This window comes from Anopheles bellator, chromosome 2, assembly GCF_943735745.2.
Source record: "Anopheles bellator chromosome 2, idAnoBellAS_SP24_06.2, whole genome shotgun sequence".
Lineage (NCBI taxonomy): Eukaryota > Metazoa > Arthropoda > Insecta > Diptera > Culicidae > Anopheles > Anopheles bellator.
The window spans coordinates 30,557,014-30,578,855 of record NC_071286.1 but is presented as its reverse complement, the minus strand read 5'-3'; the positions used below and the strand labels follow the sequence as shown (position 1 = coordinate 30,578,855).

The 21,842-nt window shown below is 52.3% G+C and overlaps 1 protein-coding gene across 1 annotated transcript in view; it reads left to right on the top strand.

Annotated features, from left to right (window-relative positions):
* LOC131207358 (trithorax group protein osa) overlaps window positions 1-20,727 on the top strand; it is a 57,085-nt gene extending 36,358 nt beyond the window's left edge. Inside the window, exons 3-6 of the mRNA XM_058199969.1 lie at window positions 16,172-16,360; window positions 16,451-16,562; window positions 16,630-16,957; window positions 20,618-20,727. Of these exons, the coding sequence (XP_058055952.1) occupies window positions 16,172-16,360; window positions 16,451-16,562; window positions 16,630-16,957; window positions 20,618-20,701 (713 nt within the window). The 3' untranslated portion in view covers window positions 20,702-20,727. The remainder of the gene's footprint in view (window positions 1-16,171; window positions 16,361-16,450; window positions 16,563-16,629; window positions 16,958-20,617) is intronic.
* The last annotated feature ends 1,115 nt before the right edge of the window (window positions 20,728-21,842 follow it).

Sequence of the window (21,842 nt, the reverse complement as noted above, 5' to 3'; positions counted from 1 at the left end):
ATGGCTTGAGCGCGAACCATAAATTAACCATCCGTTTCAATTGGTTTCGCCGAGCCCCAGAGCCGCCCAGAGTGCGGTTTTGTGCCGTTTCAGCCCCATTCCCGGCCCCCGGTGGGGTGCGATCGGGTCAAGCCGAGTGGGCATTAGAACGAACGGGGTGTGTGTTGGGCTGGTGCACGCGCTCGGGCACATGCTAATGCTTCTCGCTCTCGGTCTCGGACTGCCGACTAGACACACTGGCCGTAGTAAACCCGTCTTTTCTCGCGACAATATCAACAACGATTGCAGTGCACGGGTTTCTGTTGCATCTTCTTGACGCTTGACGGACCCTTTCCCAGCCCGTCTCTCCGGTCCGTTTTCTTTCTCATAAAGGGGTGAAGCGATAGACCGCGGCTGCAGCGACGGCACGCACTGCACGTGAAGTGAATATCAAGTTCGAGGTTCGAGTAGGGGCCGTTTTATAGGAACGGCTCCAGTGATTGCCTCATATCGCACCGATCCTCAACGGTGGCGGAGCTATTTTCGGACCCACCGCTCCTAAGCTGACGTGCCGGCGCTTATCAGGTTTCGTGATAGTTTCTACAGAATTCTGTCTGGGCCTCTGTTGAGGGGTTACGCAGTGCAGGGCCACACCCAACGGACTGACGAGGAGTGTGCAATTGGGTTGCATCGATCCTGTTGAGCGGCGAGCCGGCCTTCTGATCGCTGAGTGATCTTTGCGACAATTTCTGGGAATTGTTCCATTTCGTGGTATAATCGAGTTCTTTCTTGAGATCGTCGTCAGATATTGGCTGCATTGATTGAAACCCTTGGTATAATCCTTGGAAGACCAAGGTATTGGCTGTATAGCTTTTATCATTTTTTCTGTGTATTGTTGCTGTGTTGTAATTTTGATTATTTTCTATTATTACTTTATTTATTCGAATTATTCTTAAAGTCTGCGTTTGAAAATTTCGATGCTTCCAACTTAAATAGAATCCTCCACAATGTTGTCGCTGCCGAACATAAATAGATCGCTTTTTTGTTCACTAAACAAATAGATAGAAAATTGTATGCCCATCATTTGTCACACTTTAGTGCCGAACACCACACCTTAACAATCGCGTCCCGATCGTCGCCGTGGACCTTTGCGACGGTTCTGGCGCAAACTTTAACCTTTCTGCCGTGTGGCGGCGTATAATCATAGCGCACAACATGGCTCTCGCGCCATCATCATCATCATCATCATCATCGGCCCAGGTGTCCGTGTATGCTCCGTGGTGTCCGGAGTTGTTGTGCCTTTTTTTCCTTTTATTCCAAACCTCATTATTATTATTAGTAGCACTATTTCGCTATCATTACAAGCGTCGACGCGCGCGCGCACATCGACCAATCGCGCGTAATGCTTTGCGCAATCATTAATGCAACCTTGACAATAGCTAACAACTCCTCAACAAACGCTGCACAACGCCTGGTGCTGCTGTTCTTTTTCTTTCGCGCTCTCCGACCTCCGTGGTACGGATCCTCCTTCCGTTCCGGGTCCACCGGCTGAACCGGCTGGGAGCTCCACCGTCAGGTATCGGCAAGAATAATCATTCCAGTCCATTCCAAGCGTCCGGCCGTCCGATCACGTATTCGATCGATTCCGATCCGAAGGGTGGTTTGCTATGCTGCCGCGCACTTTGTCGTGTGTGTGGCCACACATATTAATAAAATATTATGCTGCAATTGCGATTGCGCGGGCCGGTCCGCAGCATGGTGTCACGGTCAGTGGCTGGCCGGGTGGACCAATAAAAATTAGCGAAAGAAAAAAGAGAATACCTTCGGGACATTGTGCACGAATATCCTTGCCCAATATGGCGGCGCAGACCTTAAATAAACATGATAGGTGCCGGGTCGCAATTTGTGCCGGCTGTATGCTGATCGCGGGCTGCTACCGGTCGCGGAACGCCAACTGGGTCCGGGGGCGACCCGCGCCGAGATACGAAAAATGACACTAGATAAATAACAATGAATGCACATATCATTTAATGATCGACTTAAATTGCCCCCGGGTGCCCGTGCGAGGTACTGTTGCTGTTGTGGGCCGCGGTGGGCTGATGATGTTGCACTGATGACCGCCACCACGAGGCTCTGGGGCGATGAGTTGCAGATTAATTCGAGCTCGAAGTGCACGAGCCTAGCGAAGCCTTCGCTTAAGTGGCTGAATATTGTGCGGTGATGAGGGAGAGGGAAACCAAGGGTCCCACATGGGCTCCGTATTGAACACCGGTGGTCGGTGCAGACAACGGCGGACAATATTTTATTCGAAGTCATCCAAAGAACGCTTCTAGTGGTGTGGCGGGTCTTGCAAAATGCGCAAGTGGCTGGCCGCGTTAAATGGCCGGTTCGCCTCGTGGATGGACACTGCCTGCGGATGGTTCCGCACCGGAGAAGGCTTCGCACCGTTCCGCTTTTATTGGGTCTTGGGGTGCACGGAAAAAAGAGTTAGCGTCGATGACAAGTTGAGACCTGCTGGGCTGTCGTCAGCGATCGCCACAAAGGGGCGCCCATCGATCGGGCGTTAAAATGCTTCCAATTGACAATATGTCAGCCAAGTTCGCAGACGGGTGGATGTGGAACAATTAAATGCAGGACCCGCGGAGCTCCTAAGAGCTCACCGCTCGCGCACCGCATTCAACGCCCAGTTCCGTTGGCTGCAAATTGTAGTTCAAGGTTAGGCAGCATTATGCTGTAATGTGTGCTTAGGAACCGATATTAAATCGAAACTATTTCGCTTGAGCTTTTAATGGCATAAAAAGTGAGCTAGATTTAAACTGTGGAACTAGAACTTGGTTGTGAAGAAAACTGGTTTTGACAATTCTCATTTTTACATGAATACTCTTGGATGCCGTTTAAATTATCAAGACTTGTGCATGTTTGGATCTTAAATTTTACAAATTACTATTTTTACTGGTTTAGTGTTAAGCGATTTATTTAAATTGTTTTCAAAGAAAGAAATGAGATTATTTTCCTTATTTAAAATGTTTTAAATAATTGTTAGCGTTTAAATTGAAAACGGGTTTTTAAAACTGATTAAATTACTGCATAGAACCGTTTAATAAGAATAATCACAATTCTCACATGTAGATGCCATTTACCGACGGTGCTTATATCATCTTAAGGCCTTTGCTTAAAGAAAGTCCTTTGGCCTTATTCACCAGATCTTTATCCTCTCTACCTATACGTTTTTGTTCCCGATGTTTATACGATGAGCCTTGAAACTGAGGCTAGAAAAATCGAAGATCAACCATTCTGCTTCACAGACCAGCAACTACCTCTACCAACGGAACCGCTTTATCGGATGAGGGCCGTGTTTGGTTTACATAAGCAACCGTTTACCGAATCGTTCGCCCTCTGATCTCTCGACGTCTCGCGTCCCTGCTTAAGAGGGACCTTAAATGCTTTTTGTTCTGACGACGACGACGACGACGTGGCCGCTTCGCCGGGTATCATCGTGCGCTGCCGGGTAAGGTGCGCCCAGCACACATCCTTCGATCAAAACATGAGGGCAGTAATTAAACGTGAACCTGTCATGCTGACGTGCGGCCCAACGGACGAACGGACGGACGGACGATGCTCGTTGTTTTAATGTGCGCGCCGCCGTTCGCGCCGCGGAGGGGCTAAAGTGCAGCATAAATGAAATTCACCATCATCAACCGCGTCTTGGCGGCACTTTGCGCGTCTCCGCGGTTGATGCAATGCCGCGCGCGAGCCGCGAATCCGATCCGACACCGCGCTGAGGGTCGGTCGGGAGTCGAATTATGAGCCGCGACAGCCGGGGAAGCATAAAACACTGCACCAACGCACCCAGCAAATTGCGGACAAATACGCGGACTGCACTACTTGCGGTGCAGCTGGCGCGCGCGGCAAGTGCAGCAAGTGCAGTGGGTCGCGCACGCAGCCTCGGACAAAGTGCTCGAGTCTGAGGCGCGGAAGCGCAAAACCGCGCACGCCACGGACCGGTACGGACAGGCACGGCGGTCGGCCGGCCGGGTGCTGTTAACCTTGAACGACGACGACGCCAAGCTCATGTTGATTGCATAAGCGATCGCGCGAAAGGATCGCGGAGCGCAGCACATTCGCTGCTCACGGGGCGACTGCTGCTGCTGCTCGTTTCCTCGTTAACTAACTGCCCATCTGATCGATCGATCGCTGCGATCGGGTTTGGTACCCGGGAGGGTGGTGGTTCTGTCATGCCACCACCCCCTTGGTGGGTGGCAATGCAACTTTATTTTTGCCACTCATCCTCATCAGCAGCATCGGTCGCCTGAGGTCTGTCCCGCGGTTTCGTTCCGTTCGGGTCCGTTCTGACGCTCTCGGACCCTCGAAGCCCCACCGAAGCTAACCTTTGCTCTCACTCTCTGTTTCCTAATGTTACTCTCGTTCTTGCCCACTACCACCGGCTAATTAGCCCATCTCTGTCACACACCCAGCAGGGGTCCTGTATGCAGATGAATTATTCAAAGTGCACACGTGCAATTATTCACCGCAAACCGTCGTCGTCGTCGTCGATCGATTGTTGTCTATCGCGTCTCTCGCTCTGGGTCTGGGTTTCTTTCCTCACGACACGTTACGACTCTAAGCATATTAACGACCGCTCGGAGTCCGATGAGGCGCTCCGGCGAACCTCCCGAAGGGTCTGGCCGCAAGACTCGTAAGACCATATCGCGCCCTCAACAGACGCCGTGACGACGATAATGATTGAAACACACATCACATCACATTAACCGCTGCGGCGTTGCCTTTTTTCCGTTGGATTTTCTTGGAGTGTTCTCCTAAAGTACCTGCTTTTGGTAGAAATCAACTCCCTGAAAATACGTACGCAGCAAACAATAGCGAAGTCTGCGAATTGAAGGCTTCCACTTGTTTTTTTCTGCGTGTCTAATTTAATCTCCAATCTGCATCGATTATATAATTGCTCGTAAAACACGTATGCCCTTTGAGGAGGCACAGTTCCAGCTGGCAGAAGTTCAACTCCAGCTCCCGAGATGCCGAGTGCGATCGCTGCGAAAATGCAAATTACGTGCTCCGATCGCCGAAGCCTCGAGCGACGGAGAGTGATGCGTCCGAGAGTGCGAGATGCCATCAGACTCCGGCGTCCGACACTTGGGGTGAGCCCACTGAGCCGAACAAGAACGGGCAGCAGTTGTAGTTTCTCTGGAGTTTCCGGACCCACGCGAAAAAGCCGGAAACGGCTGAATATCTGATTCAGATTCGTCAGCCCTGGGGAAATGGAAATTGAAGTTGAGTGGAGCGAAAAAGAACGGAAAACGCTACGTCAAAGGGGTTTGAATCGAATGCATTGAGAATGGGCATCCCGTGTGGATGCGCTTTGACCTTAAAGTGACAGCTCCCTTGATTGACGGCTCGGACAGACCAACGCCACCGGCAATAAGGAAGTATTCGATGATTTGATGCGATTTCCCGTGTTGGTTGGCTCGATGGGCTGTTTTGGATTTAATGAGTTTGAATGAACTTCTTATCGTAAGGTCCAGGAAAATAACAGCAGAACAACACTAGGCCACAAGACAAATAAATAGTGCAGAATTAGTTTGTGCCAAGCTCTGCACAGTTGAAAGTCTTGCAGTTTAGAACAAAGTCGCCGTACTTTTAGAACATCCCTCGGATTGAAGTTCTAAAGCTCTTCAAACTGTCACCGAGCCGGGCTACTTGGACGCAGGCGCAATTACAAAGTTGTAATCCACAAACAGGTTTATTTATAGCCGCGCTTGCCCAGTAAACATGGGCCCCTTCCACGGGAGCCGATTCCTGCACGTCGGGCTTGGGAACGTATCCTGATCATCATTCAATCTACACAGCAGCTTGCCGGGCAGCGCCGGCTGCGTGTGCTCCGTAATTGACCCTAATTCGTTCGTCAGAGCCCCGATGACATCCCTAACCGTGGTGTGGCGCGCTGCGTGCGTCCCTCCAGGGAGAGAGAGCGAGCGGTTAATCGAAGCTGTTACTGGAAGCTGTTGTCTTTTTCGCAACTCCGACTTCTGTTTGCTGCTCCGGCGAAGGTTTGCTACTTATTTGGTTCGCTGCTCGCACGATTGTAAATCATTTGCAACGTTAATCCAATCAACTTTCATTTAGCAGCCCTGTGCTCTGGTGCTCTCGGGCAGTCGTAGGTTCGGTAGGACCTCTGTCGACGGCGGATCGTCCGGGCCCGAAGACAGCTTCAGGCCGGCCAGCAATTAGTCAATTAAAGTACGCACGACGAACTCCAGATCTTGCCCCCGCCCGGACAGTGTTCGGAGCGCGAACCCGAGCGGTGGGGTCCGTGTAATGAATGGATGCACACATAATGCACCGCGCCGCCGGGCTGCTTGACGCGCCGATGTTTGATTACGCCCCATCAGGGAGCTGCGTCATATCGCGAACGTCATCGAGCATTCGGACGTCACCGTGGCCGGGCGGCATGACTAAATTAATGCCCGTCCGTCCAAGGACACTCTGCCCCGAGCGGGCGGATGTCTACACTCTAAGGATTGTGGAGTGCCGTTTGCTAATGACCGTATCCAGCACACCCCGGGACAACGGACTTCCATTTGATGTTGTGCCGTCCGGTGGATGGCGTACGATTTGGAACGGTGATTGATCGTCCAAGCCGCCGAGTGCAATCGATCACGCTTTATATGGCCACGCTTTTTGCTTGTCCCGTTATCGGGGGCACACTGCTGCCGCTAATGTGCTGTTTAGTCCAGCGGCTCCGATCGGATGGGAGATCCTGATGGGATTAGTCATCCGAATTCAAAGAATTAGTCACTCCAGCGGTCGCTGGTATTTTTCCACACTTTATTGTGTGTTCCTTTATGCTGGCGAACTGTCACTGGGCCCTTGTCGGGTGTTCCTGCAGGTGTTCCCACCGGCCCACCCTGGAACGGTGTGGCTAGCATTTAACGGCCGTACCATTTACGACTTGTGCCCGGCAACACAAAGGGGACGACATTCCTTCTGGGATCTGCGATCTTAAGGGACCGCGCCAAAAAAGGGGGAGCTACCGCGAATCGGTGAACTTGAGCCGATTTTATGGCCCCCCGAAAACCATAACAAATTCCAGCATCCAATAATTGCCGACAGACGGTCGGACGGGAACGGGATCGTCGACGCCTTCCAACATTCCGACCACCGAAAAGCCCTCAAAGAATGAGGTGCCCTTAGGATATGCTGTCGAATGGGCGACGGTTTTTTGCATAAGTTTCTACCGAACCGCCGATCCGCCGGGCGCACCTTCCTGGAAGCGCTAAGCATTAAAATCCTTCCGGATCGCCAGGTTTCTGGAACTGGATGGACAGCGCAGCGCAAGTGGATGGACGTCGATGAACCCTGTGGCAGGATAATTTATACGATTCCGCGAGCAAGGCAGTTCCCGATGCCGCCATAATGTACGCCATGGCATAATCGATCGTAAAGTTGCGCAGACGACCGCGATCCGCTGCTTTTACAACCTTCTCTTGTGCTCTTCTCTTTCAGCGTGGCTCCTGGGTCGAAGTTGGTCCACTTTGACGCAGCTAGTAATGCGTAAGTGTTCACGTGTGTGCGCCTGCGTGTGTGTTTGTATATGCTTTGTGCATTGTGGAATTTGGCCATACCCTCGGTGTCATTAAAAAGTCGATCATAAATCATGTGTGTGCCAAACGTTCCCAGACGGCATTTCCGGTCCGAAGAGCCCGGTTCGGTTTCTGTGTGTGTGGGGCAAGTGCCATGTGTCTTCCATTGGTTTTCTTTTGTTCGGTGCATCATTTCGATTTGTTTGCTAATTTAGGAGAGCATTTATGGTCCGTCGCGCGCATCCTGTGGCTGTAAACGTCGATCATACAGGTTGCGCTCCGTGGGGCAATTATTTGGGCAACGATTCTTCGCGTATCCTGCCCGACCCGACGAGCAGCAGGGGAGTTCCCCGTCGCGTCGATGACGATCTCGCGAAGATCACGGCGACGGCCGATGGTCGATGGTAGTTATTACTGCAGGCGAACATCCTCCACGTTCGTCCCTTTTAATGGGGTGCGTTTCGCATTTTGGTTCTGCTCTTTCTGCGCTGTTGGATCCAAACGTCTCCGTTCCTTAATTTTTATCGCCCGTTTTACACTCATCCCCGTATTTACGAGACTCGGAGCTGTGTGTGGATTAATAACAATAAATAAGCGAACGTAGAACGCAAGTCGCTGGCGGCCACGCCAATCGCTGGCGGACCTACCGCTGCCAGGGAGCGGCAAGGGGCGGACAGCAGCAGACAAAGCATAAAACCATAACTTCTGCCAGCTACCGTGTTTACTGCCGGTTTTGTGTGGCCAGACCATCGGACCTCGACTGCCAGGCGACGAACCCTTCCCGGGAGTCCCGTAAGGTGCCAAATAAATCTTTTCCTCGAATCGCGGCCACAGGAGGCCGGGTGCGTTGGCGGGGTGCTTTGGCCCTTTTTTGGGGGCTTCCGAACGCCTCATTGTTTCCGTGCCAAGGAAGTGCCATTCGCGCGCTACAATACGCAGCAAAAAAGTGTGCTGTTGAGGCCGTTTCAAGACTTCATTAGCGTTCGTACTAACATAATGCTTTGCGCCCGATAATTGCTGTGCCATGATTATCTCTCCCGATAATACCCCGATGAGGCCACCGTTTCTTATGCCACGCAACATTGTAGCGCGCGAGCATGTCCGCCGTGCAATCATCGTCCGGTGGGGCCTCAATTCGGAAGCGGCGGTCGGTGTCACCATCGAAACGTGTCCAGAACAGATGGCGCAGCATAAGGTGGCCGTGCTACCGTGCATGTTATGGTTCGGGGCCGTCGAAACGTGACGCTGCATGGCGCAACAGGATTGCGCTATTTGGCAGCCAACCGATCGCTCCGTCGGCGCGGCGGGTTCGTCGCCTGCGATGAAGTCTTTCGTTTTCGAACCGCGTAAAACGCAGCTTCCGAACGCTTTGTTCGCGAGCTGTTGCTGCTACTGTGTGTGTGTGTTAGTGCGGCCAGCCACTCTTTCCTACATTTAGTACGCACCGTCCCCGCACGGCCCCTCCGCTCCCACCGTTTGGCCATTTAAATTGGGTAGACCAATACGGGACGGGACGCGCAACCGATTACGCGCGCTCCCCGGGACGATGCCAGTGCGTGACTGACAAGCGCTCGCCCGAGTGCCCGTGTGTATGTTGGGGGGGAAGCCAATAAATCCATTCTGGAAGCTGCAATACGTCTCGGGAGGTGGCCCCCGCCCGGGTTTCGGACGATAATCCCCCCGGTGGCTGTAAAGAAAGCAACAAACAAGACGTCTCCCGGGAGATAAGTGACCGAGAGGGGCTGGCCTCCACGTCCTCCACCGCTTCGTCCGCGGGAAGTAAGTCCTCGGGCGGGAAGAAGCCGTTCACCAACAACAACAACAGCAGCAGCATCGACCGAACAACGACCGTTCTTGGGCTCGTTGTCTGCGCGATCGTTCGAGTCGCGCTCTCGGAGGCAGATCGGACCCCGGGAGCGGGCGAAGGGGGTGGGACACAAACAAATGATCCGCGGTGGCAAGCGACGACGGTGGTGGCGGGCTGGGCTGTGGTGAGGTGACCCACCTGGTACGCTCGTTTCAACGACCCCAACGACGGCGGCGGCGGCGATCGCGGCGCGGAGATCAACGAACGGCGATGGTGCGCGATGGCGGTTGCGTGTGGCGGCCACGAAGGATGCGCAGACTCGCGGGTGAGTGAGGGACGCGAGCCACCGCCACCGCTCTCCGAGCTCGAGCAATCCCCCGGTTTGCGAAAGGGCGTCGTCTAAATCCTCCGAAGGGGCGCCTTTTTTTTGCCGCCCTCCGATTCCAGGATGCCGTTACCTTGGGTCCAACTGTGCACATAGCAAATAGAAGAGAAAAAATTAATGCACACACCACCCATCGCAGAGGAGAAGGGCCCCGTGAACCGAGTGAGGATTAAATGGGTGTAATGCCTTGGCGGGGCTGAGTGCATCACGCAACCGCAAGGGGGCGGAAGGGACGCCAACGGGGGAGACCCCCACGCCCGTCGATCCTCACCCGCGTTTGGTGGTGGTTGCGTTTACACTTTCGCGTTCGCGCGCGCGCCATGATCTTCGCGCCGTTCGTTGGGGTCGCTTGGCCGGTCTTCTCGATCTCCTTTTCTTTCGCTCTCACCCTCTGTCTCTCTCTCTCTTCCTCACGCTCACTGTCGTGTTCCTGACGGGTCCGTGCACGCTTGTTTTGGTTGTCCGTTTGTTTTCGTCCAGCTTTTCACCTCCAGAGTCTGTGTCTGCATCGATGATCCCCTACACCACCTGCTTCGCTCGGCGTTCTGGGCGCTGTCTCTCTCTCCCTTTCTCTCTCTCTCCCTTTCTCTCTCTCTCCCTTTCTCTCTCTCTCTCTCTTTCTTTTTCCTTCTCTTTCATGCACGCATGTTCAACTGCTTCTCGGACGCTGACTCCCTTCGGTAACGTCTTTCTTTCCATTTCTGTGCTTCTTTCTGTGTTCTCTTCTCTTTCAACTTCTTGTTCTTTTTGTTCCCCTCCTTTTCTTCTTCTTCTCGTTCATCGGCCGTGGCTTCGGCCCCGAGCCCGGGAACAGATTTTACGCTAGCGTTTTTACGTTTTTGTTTTGTTCTGCTGCTTCGCTGGCTCGACACCGTTCGCCCGTCGTCGTCCTTTTCCACAAGTGCACAAGTGCGCGCTGGCGTGCATTAGGGCCGCGCGGGAGTGTGTTTCTTCGTTCCTTCTTCTTCTAATCCATTTTCTTCCACCCCCTCCGGGTCTTCGGCTGCTTCCCCACGGACCTCTACAATACCCCGCGTGCACTTGCACACTATTACGGTGCCCTCTATTGTGCTCCGCTAAGCAGGAACCTTATCCCATAATGTTGCACTCACACAGGGGACTGGGGCCGGCCCCGGGTCAGCTTCTATTTAGTTTGCATCCTCCGCCGTCGATCGTCCCTGTCCTCTCTCCCTCCCTCTCTCTATGGAAGGTGCCCGTTTTTATTTATTTATCGCTTTTATTTATTTATTATTCACGCTCCTTCGCCGTGTGGGTCGCCTGCTTTCGCCCGTTTAATCACAACCAACCGATCCCTGTGTGCACATGTGTGTGTGTCTGTGTGCTGCTGCTCCTCCGACGATGCACTTTGCGTGCCGTCGTGTGTCGCCTGGGCCCATCGCCAGTGTCACGCTCGACGCGCGAACCAACCGTGGCTCTGTCCCCGAGGTTTTGTTTACAATCAGAGCTTCGGTTCGGTTCTTCTGCTTCTTCGCCGTCTTCTTCCGTCGTTCCCAGCTTCCTTATCGCCCGCTGGTCGCTTCTTCCTTCTTTCCCACTCTTTTCCCCTTCTTTCGGTTGGCTTTCTTCCACGGGCTGGCTCCGTTCTCCGTGTGTCGTTCGATCTTCGTTTCTTCCTTTTAGTGCCCGTTTTTTCGCTTCTTTCGCTTGCTTTCCTGCTTTTTTGTTCTTCTTTTACCACGTTGTGTGTGTTTTTTTCTTCTGTACTTCTCGTCGTTGCCGCTGCTGCGGCTGATATTCCGGCTGTCCGATGATGGTCCCAACGTGGAGAGGCCCTGTCATTCGATCGCACGAAAGACGATCACTTTTCGGACGCTGGCCTCGTGTTGCCCCGTTTTAGGGTGCTGCTGCTGCTGCTGCTGGGGTGCATCATCATCACGCCCCGGCCCTGGCCAAGCTAATCCACCGAGGCCGCTCCACGCAAATCGTGAGCCGCGTGCATTTGTCACCCGGGGGTGCACCCTGCGGTTAACCTGGCCTGCTGACCGGCCTGGAAAGGGGTTATAAAATTCCCGTTTTGTTAAAAGTTGTGTGTGTTTTTTTTATGTTTCGAATATTATTTTATAACCCCCGACGGGCGGTCAGCGTAACTCGCGTCCGGTTTACGACGCACTCGGTCGAATTGGCCCTGCGATGAGCTTGATCGGGTCGCGATCCAACTCGTTTTTACGACAAGGATGGGGACGATCAATGTCTGGGGGAAAATAGTAGAGCAACAAACAGCGCATTTCGGGTTCTTGGTTGGACCCTGGACCAGCTCCCCGCAGACTCACTGGTTCTCCATTAGACCTGCATCCGAAGCGATGGCACGTTTCGGTTCTGAAGTTTGCTGCTTTTTTCTCGACGTTTCGCTGTCCACTTTTACTGCTACTGCGCAAGAGTTAGCTGCGGATCTTCATCCATCTTCTCGCGCGCGCGCGCGTTTTATTGTGCGCTTCGTGCGGGGTGGCGAATGGATTCGTCGATTCTCTTCTTGTTTTCCCCCTTTTCCTGCTTCTTACTTTCTGTTTTGGTTTTCCCGCATTTTTTTCTCTCGCTTCGACGCCGAGTACAACGACTTTTCAACTTTCGTTGCTTCGTCATTGGTCGTCTTCGCCGTCCCTCAATCGGAGGACCGGGTCCGGGTTTTGGCGCGCTTTTTAACGAGCGCTGCGTTCTCGCAACGGATCGTCGTTTGAATCAAACGTGTTTGTCGCTCGGTATAAATCTGCTGATTGAAAGTGATTTTACGTGGGTTTTGCTTGTTCACTTTACCCATTTACTCACCTTTCTAGTTTATTGCGCTGCTTCGTTTTGCGTATTCGAAACCCTTGGCGAGTGTTTTGGGACTGTCCCAAGCAGAATTGGCCGACGCTAATCTTCGCCGGACCCAAGCCCAACAGGACTCCCATGGGGGTGCCCTGCCGTGGGCCGCGTGGCTTTTATTTTGTGTTTGTTTTGATTTCTTGTTCCCCCTTAACTTCTTCCTTTTGCTCGCTTTTTTTCTTCTTAGCTTTTCCTTTCCGAACGGGGATCGTTCCTTCCCGCACACATACACGTGTGTGCATTTTAATTCGTTTTCTTACCCCCGGTGAAGGCGTCACGCAAGATAAGTAGGCCACGGCGCTGGAACTGGTTTTCCCCGCTCCCGATCCACCCGTGGTTTGCGTGGAGGGCAGATTTTCATTCCCGGGGCCCGCGGCGTTCGGGGCGTCTGTTCTTGTTCTTGGCTTCCTTCCATCCGAGCCCACCACACCACACGAGGGGGGACAGACGGTGCATTGACACTCGGTGCTGCAGCGCTGGCCACCGTAACCTCAGCCTCAGGCCCAGAACGAGTTCTGCGCGGGGCAGCGCGGCTACCGAATCCCTCGGGTGGACGATCGCGTACACGGTTCTTCGCTCGCTCGGTTATCGTTTTTCATATTCAAATGAGCGCGATGCCGCCGCCACCGCCGCCATCAGGATCTGCGGCCGCGGATGGTGCGTAGCGGTCAACGCTGGCGTGCGATGGAATAAAACTGCGTCAATCTGGAGCATTGCCCATCCAGGTCGGGTTGGGAATTGGTAGTGGTTAGGGGAAAGAAATGAACGCCGCCGGCAGGGATTAGGTTAATCGACACGATAAATCAATTGAAACTGTTGGCGGCCAGCACTTTTCAGACCTCTCGGAGGCCGCCTCGATCGCTGTTAAGTAAATGGAAATTCATTAAGACCGCTGATTCATCGAGAAGGAAGTGTTTACGGATCCCTCCGAGCTAAGCGTTCCGATTAGCCATGCTATAATTTAATTTTGTTTGTTTCACTTTAAGGTATCAAGCCCCTAAGAACATCCATTTGAACTATTTTTCATTTCTGGTCGTATTCATTTGTTTGGGGTCCGTGATTTCCCTCACTTCACACCGATAAGCCGACACCCAGATCGTTAGCGAGTGTGGGAACTTTGGACCGATCCCCCTACAAATTGGCCAGCAATTTGTTCCACTTTGCGCGCTGCGCTGGGGTTAAAGTGCTGCTCAAACGGTGGCACGCGTCCATGACGCGTCAACATCGACGATAACCATCGCTTCGCCCGGTAATGAGAGAAGGAAAAAGTCAAGCCCCGCAAAGGCCTTTAATAGATCCCGATGATCGAGATAAGACCAGCAAAGTGGCACCTAAGCACCAACCCCCCGGGTGGTGGCGATGACGACTTCCGCCACCGGCGATGGTCAACATAATTTACGGAATCGGAACCGGTCGCCACGAGACCCCAAACGCGGTGCATTTCCGTGGCTTTTCGATGTGTCGACAGAATGTGTCACCGCCCGTCGATGTGTAGTAGAGACACGCCGGACCGGAAATGTGAGCCGCTCGGCGAAGCGCGACAGACAGTATGGCACCGTGACGGCCGCGAGTCAAAACAATGCTCCGGTTAAGGGCAGAAGTAACACGTACTGCGGCCAGACCACGCCAGCTCACTCACTCGCTCACTCGCTCTCTCACCCATTCTCTCACTCTGGAACCGATTAGTCAATCAACGGTCAATCAATGGGTCGCGTCCGTCCCGTCGCGAGCCTGTGGAAGGCAAAAAGATGTTTTGCCCTTTTTTGTTGCAGCCCTCCCCCCGGTCATTTAAATGCAATCAGAGAGCGGCGGCCGCTGCGATGCGTGCCGTTCCGCGAAACGGCTTCCCGCGAGAGCCACGTGGGAATTTTAATTATCTGCCGGTAGCCGTAAAAAAGGAGTCGCCGCCGCTGGAATGTCACCTCCGATCGTGATCGTCCTGTTCGGTAAATTCTTGGGCATCCTTTCATGGGCGCCGACAGGATGTGAGAACCGTGGGAGCGCCCGGCCGAACTGTGCCGGCGAATTTCTGTTGGGTTTTCTCTTTGGGTCCTTGGAACGGTCTGGTCCTTTCGGTTTTACATTAACCATGTGACTGAATCATTCGTCGTAATTAAATAGAACGCCTAGAGTTCCGACGCCATCTCGCAATCGGTCCTTTGTAGCAACAGTGAGCCAGCAAAGCGTTTCTGCGTAGTCCTTTTCTGGTAGCTTCTAACGGTGCCCCACTCACCTAACGGTGCTTTTGCGGAACCGAGTGTAGGCCCTTACCGGAGCTATATCTTACCCAGGGGCCTGAGTCACTCCACCCGGGGGGAATGTTAATTGTGCTTCGGAAAAAGGGCTGCCCCAACGGCGGCCATATCCTGGGCGCCCAGTATCAGTACGGAGGTCGAAACAAAGGCCGCCCCGATCGCGGGGGCTTCTTTGTGTGCACGAAAGGTCCATGTGTTTCCGGGGGTCTACATGTGTGTGCTGGCTGGTACAGATAAGCTGGGTCAGTGTTCAGCAGGGTCCAAGCTTGTGTTGGACGACTGGCACTCGGGTGGTGCGAAAATGGGCTCGAATCTACGTGGTTTGTTCAAAAAATTTTGCGGCATTTGAATTTCCGGGTGCTATGTATATTTGATTTTTGTTTTTTTAGTGGTGCTATGTTGCTATTTACGTCACTTACTTACGTTGTAAAGCTTAGCCATTTTGAGTAATCAGTAAATTTTTGACAGCTGTTTTGTTTGGACGTGTTTCCGCTCATCTTCGATTTTTGTCTAGTCCAAAAGATGCATGGCAAAGGATCTTTACGAAATTCTGTTTGAAAAACAAAATTAAGGGCGTGGACTCATTCGAAATGTTTACTGTGGCTTATGGGGAAGCTATTATGACCCAAAACAGCGTTTATCGGTGGTTCAAAATGTTCCCAGAGGGGCCGAGAAGATATGAACGAAGAAGACCCCAGCTCGTTCGTTTGTAAACAGTTTTGCACACAATTTTCTTCGATTGCAGAGGCGTGGTGCATCATGAGTTCCCAGATCTGCCTCCTCTGTGATTTTTTCTTGTTCGGGAAACGGAAGGGTACATGAAATGGCGACGCCACGCTACGATTGAGCAGATAAAGAGGGCACCGAAGGAGGTTCTGAAAAAAAGGGGGACACCGAAGGGTCACAAAAACTAATGTTTGAAGTGCCACAAAAACTCTGCCACAAGTGTATAATATCTGATGGGTATTACTTTGAAGGGGAAAATAATAGATATTAATGAATGAATAAATACTTTTTGAAAAAACACAAATGTCGCGATACTTTTTGAATAGCCATCGTAGATTATGGTTTCGTGGATCGTTTCCGTGGAGTGCAAGGCTGTGGCTTCGGTCGATAGCGCTTTTGTGTGTCAACCGAATGGTCCTAGATAAGGGTCCTCTATCTCGAGCCTCTCTGTCTCCTATTTTCTAGCCCCCCAAACTTGGCGTCTAAGATTCTGGTTCATTCTTGGGAGAATGGAACAATATGAACTTAATCACTATTGACACGAAATGTCTCTCTCTAACCTAACCTAACCCGTTTTTCTGTTTTGCTCCCAACCCGACAGATGGACCGCAGACACCCCTGTCCCAGTCGCCGCCCAGTGCCTCTTGCAGCCCGTTCCCCACGAATGCCGGCGGCGGTGGTGGCGGTGGCGGCTACCATGGTGGGCAGGTGTTCTTCCCACGAACTCCTGGCCCGGCCACCGGCGGCCGTAATGGCGGTCGCGTGTTCTTCCACCAGAGCGGCACATCCGGTGGCGTCGGCGGCGGCGGAGCCAGCGTCAGCGTCGGTAGCGCCCAGCAGCAGCAGCAGCAGCAGCCACCGCCAACGTCGGCACCCGCAGCCACCACCACCAATCCCCAGCCGACCCCGGTGTCGGCCAGCAGCCATTCCAGTAGCAGCGGTGTCAGCAGCTCCAACGACACCCCTTCGTGCTCGTCCGGCACTCCGCATCAGTAAGTTTGCTTCGGAAGCGAGCCCCGCGAGGTGTTAATGATCTTTTCCTGCCCTGCTCCTCCCCAGCAACTGTAGCGGTCAGTATCAGCCGATCCAGTTCAACTGGCAGGACGACGGTGACTCGAGCGGTGAATCGGAGTCCTCGTCGTCGCGCGGATCCTCGTCGTCCTCCTCGGGCTGCAGCCCGCACTGTGGGCTGTCGACCGACGGGGCCATCGGTGGATCGCTGGCCGCGACCGCCATCATCGGTTCGGCGCCGGCCGGTTCGACCCTGTACGGTGGTGCCGGCGTTCCGCCACACCTGGACTACATGGCCCGGCGCGAGATGCTCCAAGAGTTCCCGGGCCAGATTCCGCAGCGCCGGCGCAAGTCGCGTACGCCGAAGAAACCGGGGGTAAGTGAACCATCCTTAGTTACTTTATTTCCTTGCGATTGTCCAACAAAGTGTCGGGCACTATTTTCGGGTTCTCGTGTGTGGCTTTGGACGTCTGCTTCGAGATGAGCACCGATCGGTATCGATCGCTGATGCTCCGGGCCTCCGATATTTGCTCTCCTTCGGCAGGGTGCCGTGCTGTTGATGTGCGTGTACCCCACGGACAGAACATCAACACCGCCATCGCCATCAGGCATATCATGGCAGCGATTCTCTCTAATTTCTCCTCGGACCGCGGTCCACGTCCGCGATACAATTACGTTCCATGTGACGGACGGACGAACGGACCATCGTTTATAATTAGCCCCAGTAGAGTCGCCGCGGGGCCCCGGCGTCCGGAACCACACCGTAAACAACATCCCGAGCCACACCACCGGTTTGTTTATGTTTATGGTGCTCCTCGTGGCCGGTCCAACGCCCGCCATCCCCGGCACCGATCGATGGTTGAGTGACGATCGGTCCACGGGCCACGGGCTGTCTCGTGCAGCATACATCGTGCCGCGTTATGATGCTGCTGCTCCTGCTCCTGTTGCTGCTGGTCCATTGATGCGGCCCACGGTGACGCTATGCTACCGTGCGCATGGAGGGCCTTTGTGGGACCTTTCTTTTGATTTCGAGCTCGGGAATTATGCTTCTTTTTTGGTTTTTGTTTTTATTTTGTACCATGAATTGGGATTTCATTTTTGTCCTCTCTCTCACTCTTTCTCTCCCTGCGTCTCGGGTGCGGCTTTTCGTAAACAAACAATCGCTCTTCGGTGGCCGCGGAATTACTTATTCTCGTTCCGAATCGAGGGGGGCGGGAGGCGTATACGTCACAGACAAATGAGGGTTATTGTTATTCAGGGGCGGCTCTCGTAGTGGCCAGACAATCTTCGAACACATTCGTTTGACACTTCATTTGTCAAGATCGTGTTGCGAATTGGGGCTTTGCTTTCTTGCGGTTTCCATGACGACCTTCTGAAGGATGCGATGAAAGCGTTCTGAAGGAGGCCATGATTGAAGGCTGCACCTTTGTTTTTTTGAATAAACAATAAGTTCAATTGAATGTGGCATACATAAATTTTAAGGTTGATTCTAGGGTCGAATACCTGGGAAACAAATGGTCCAACAATGGGGAACCAATAATCCTTTTGATTTTCTTTCCAATTTGTCAACCACAGGCAGTTGATAATTTTTAAAATTGCTTTCGAAATTTTAATTAGTTAAATAACTACTTCTTATAAACTGTATGCCAACCGTTCGAAAATAATTGCAATAACTTATTCTTTGAACAAAGGCGTTGAGCGAAAAAAAATTGGGAACGAATCGCCCGAATTAGATCCCATTTTTTTAATAAAAGAAAACGAACACTTCAAGATGGCACCGTCCCCCGGGCGGGGGAAAGACGATGCTGTCATCCATCATTACACCAGCCGGGACCCGGACTCGAGTATCACTCGAGTCCGAGCATAAAGCATAGGAGCGCATCGCGGAAGCGATCGTCAAGAGGTCGCCCCGAACGAAGACACGGTGGTGGTGACCTAGCTTCGCAGCAGGAGAGCATAACTCGGGCGTGTTGTTTACTCTCGAAATCGGCTTCACTTGCGCCTTTAGTTGGTTGCACTCTGCCGCGCGGCGATTGTGTTTATTGTTTTGTGTACACAAATCCCACCCACACACAGACACGCGTTCTCTCTGTCTTTGTCGTGCACGTGTGCAGCACGCAACACGGTAGAATTGCAGTGACCGCGCCGTGCGCGGTGAAGTGCACACGTGCAACATGCGCTTTTCGAATGGTTCCTCCGTGGCCTCCCTGTTCACACCCCGAACTGACACGTGCTGACAGCGTGCGCTGCTGTGCTGGGGTCACGGGGGGTTACGGGTCCCGTTTAGTGGGCGTCCGATTGGAGGAAAAGTCCGGGTCCGGGAAAAACCTCTCAATTACGGCCGGCCGATGAGCGATTTACTGTGAGAACGTTCGGCCCCTGGGGTCGGCCCCCTGCACCGGGAGGTCATTCTGGGTGGTGGCCACCGGGTGCACCATGCGCCTCCATCGCACGCCATGCGCCCGGGGGCCCCCGGTTTAATGAATCGACTGTTTATTTGTGTACACAAATTGTCTTGAATCGAGATTTTTCAAACAAAATATCATCAGCGATTGGTGGGGCACGTACGCGTGTATTTATTTAATGAATTTGACTTTTTTATGCTTTCTCCCCTTCAGCAGCTGTGCATGTGGTGGGGAGTCATAAAACAATAGAGCCATTAGGTAAACCATTACACGGCTGGGATTCAATCGTTGCATATACTTTGTTTTAAACAGTAGTGTATCAAAACAAAAAAATAAAATTGGATTAAACAAGAACAAAAACGAAACCTTTTGTGGGCACACCAAATTGATAACATGATTGAAATAAAAATAAATGATATTAGAAAAAGAATATGAAACACTCGAACAGGCGAACCAAAAACGAGGCTACGGAAAAGCCTGGTCTATCAATCAATTTTACATCAAGCGAGAACGTGTACGAAAACATCGTATGCACCAGAGATCCCCATAACCATGCTAATGTGCACCGCCCAGTATATTAAACATTCAGCACACCCACGGACCCGAACTGCAATGCGTCGTCGGGTGGGTCGCTGGCTACTCCCCTTTGCTGCCTTTCCACTTTGAAGTGAGCACACTTTACATTTTATTGGCTCTGTACCGGCGGACGTGATGCGAATGTGTCCCCAGCAAGACCCAACAATTAGATTATGGTCGCACCCGACGAGCGCACGGAGAGCGTGTCGTATTACAAAATCATATTGCCTCGCAGAACGGAATCGATGCCGGGGTGCGGACTGGGGTGCTATTTTTAGTGTCCCACCATCGCTATAGATGATGACCCACTTCGGGACGGTGACGTGTTGGCGAAGGAATAAACACAATCACAGCTGCACGACGAATGCAATAGCAAAAAAATGAATCGACATGTAATAAGATCCTTCGCGCACAGTACATCAAATCACGGCTCCACCAGCAGCACATGAAGCCAGCCGCGCGTTTCCTGCGGTCGGGCAGGAAATGGCCGATAAGAACAGGGCTAATAATTGTCCGCCTCATCTCCACCGGGTTGTGGCCCTGCGCCGCGTTCTGTTTATGCTGTATGTAGGTTAGATGCCCACTGTCACGATATCGGTGTTATCTCATCGACGCGTGGCCCATGTGTGCCGACGCGTGGCAGCCTATTAAAACAGGCAGCTGGTAAGGAGGCTAAATTACTGATAATTCTTGGCTTGCGGTCAGACGGACCGCAGACGCATCGGGCCGTGAATCCTTTCTTGCCACCGATTGCCACCGTTTGCACCGGTGACCTGCATCGTGTCGGTGGCCCACATTAGCCCACGATTGGAACGATTACCTTCTAGGAAAGCGATCGTTGGGCTTTTTTTCTCAGCCGCATGGATAAGGAATACGAGAGGTTAATGAGGAAAGTAAGCCAACCACAGCCGACAGAACCGTCGCTTGGGGGATGTTTGTGGACACCCCATTCGGGTCGGGACCCCATTCAACGCAATAATATTGCTTTAAAGATTTTAGTATTAATTACTGCGTTTCATTTCGATGTTTTCAATTCGATCTTTTTGCTTTTTCAGGTTATGGGCAAACCTCTGATGTGGCAAGTGGCTGTGACGGCTGCCCTGATCGTGCTCGGTTGCAGCTACCTTGCCGCTAGGTAAAACCGTCGAACCCAACTCTCGGACGGACGAACGGCAGCATCGGCAGCCGTGTTACCTCCTTCAGTCTTCAATCAAAACACAAAAAACAACACGAAAAACGGTGTTCGAAGAACATCGGTGGGCTTGCGGTCGAAACGGAACTGGAAGTGCAAGTCCTGTGGCCATCACACAACACAAATGAAGCAGTCTTCCGCCAACAGGGCCAAAACGGGAAATTCAAATCAAAATAGACATGATGAAACACCAGCACAACGATTGGCGGCGCGTAAGGAGGATTATAAATACGTTAGATTAGTGAAAGGAACCTATTGATGGGCGGGAAGACCGAGAACGAAACAACGTGATAAAAGGGTCAAATTGTGCAAAAAATGGCGCAGAAGAAAGCCAAGTTTGGGACAGCAAAATTAGGCGTCATATTGGTCTCATTCGCTCGAGAGTTACGAGTCGTTAACCAAATAATGCTCTCGTTTCTGTACTGTTGTTCCCTTTTTTTGGGAGAACCTTTCTCCTGCTGCTTTTCCGGCGAAAATAATTCAAAACTTTACCGAATGTGCCTTAGCCGTTTTTCAATCGTCCGCGAATGAGCCCGTACTACGTAATCGATTGCGCTCCGCAATTGCCTTAACTAACACATATCGAGCAGCATTATTAACCCGCCCCGCGCCCCGGGGTAGGACTTTATTGTTACGCTGAGCATCTACCATAGCATAAGACACGTGTACTTTGGGGCCGCCACTCTGTGGGTGGCAGCGTCTTTTTAAGGTGATGGTTTTTGAGCCCTCTGATGACCCTCTCGATAGAGCGAGTGTAGATCGGGAGCTTACTTAAAGATTTCGAATGCGGAAACAGTATTACGGTAGTGCGAAAAGATTTCATGCCAGATCCACGCGAAGCCTTCAGGTTCGATCTGGATTAGTCTCACCGTCGGATCTCCTTTGTGTGTGCAGAGCCTCACAGTCTGCAGTTACGGATCAGCCTTTTTGTTTCTAATTTGCATCATTCTATCAGCATTTCAGACGTATCTCATTTGTAGGCGTAAGATGAAGCTCACTTATCGTGCTGGAAACCGGTTCGATCTGTCGCCGAAGGTCGTTTATGGGTTATAGTTTATGCTTGCAGCATTTTATAGTGTTCGTTTCAC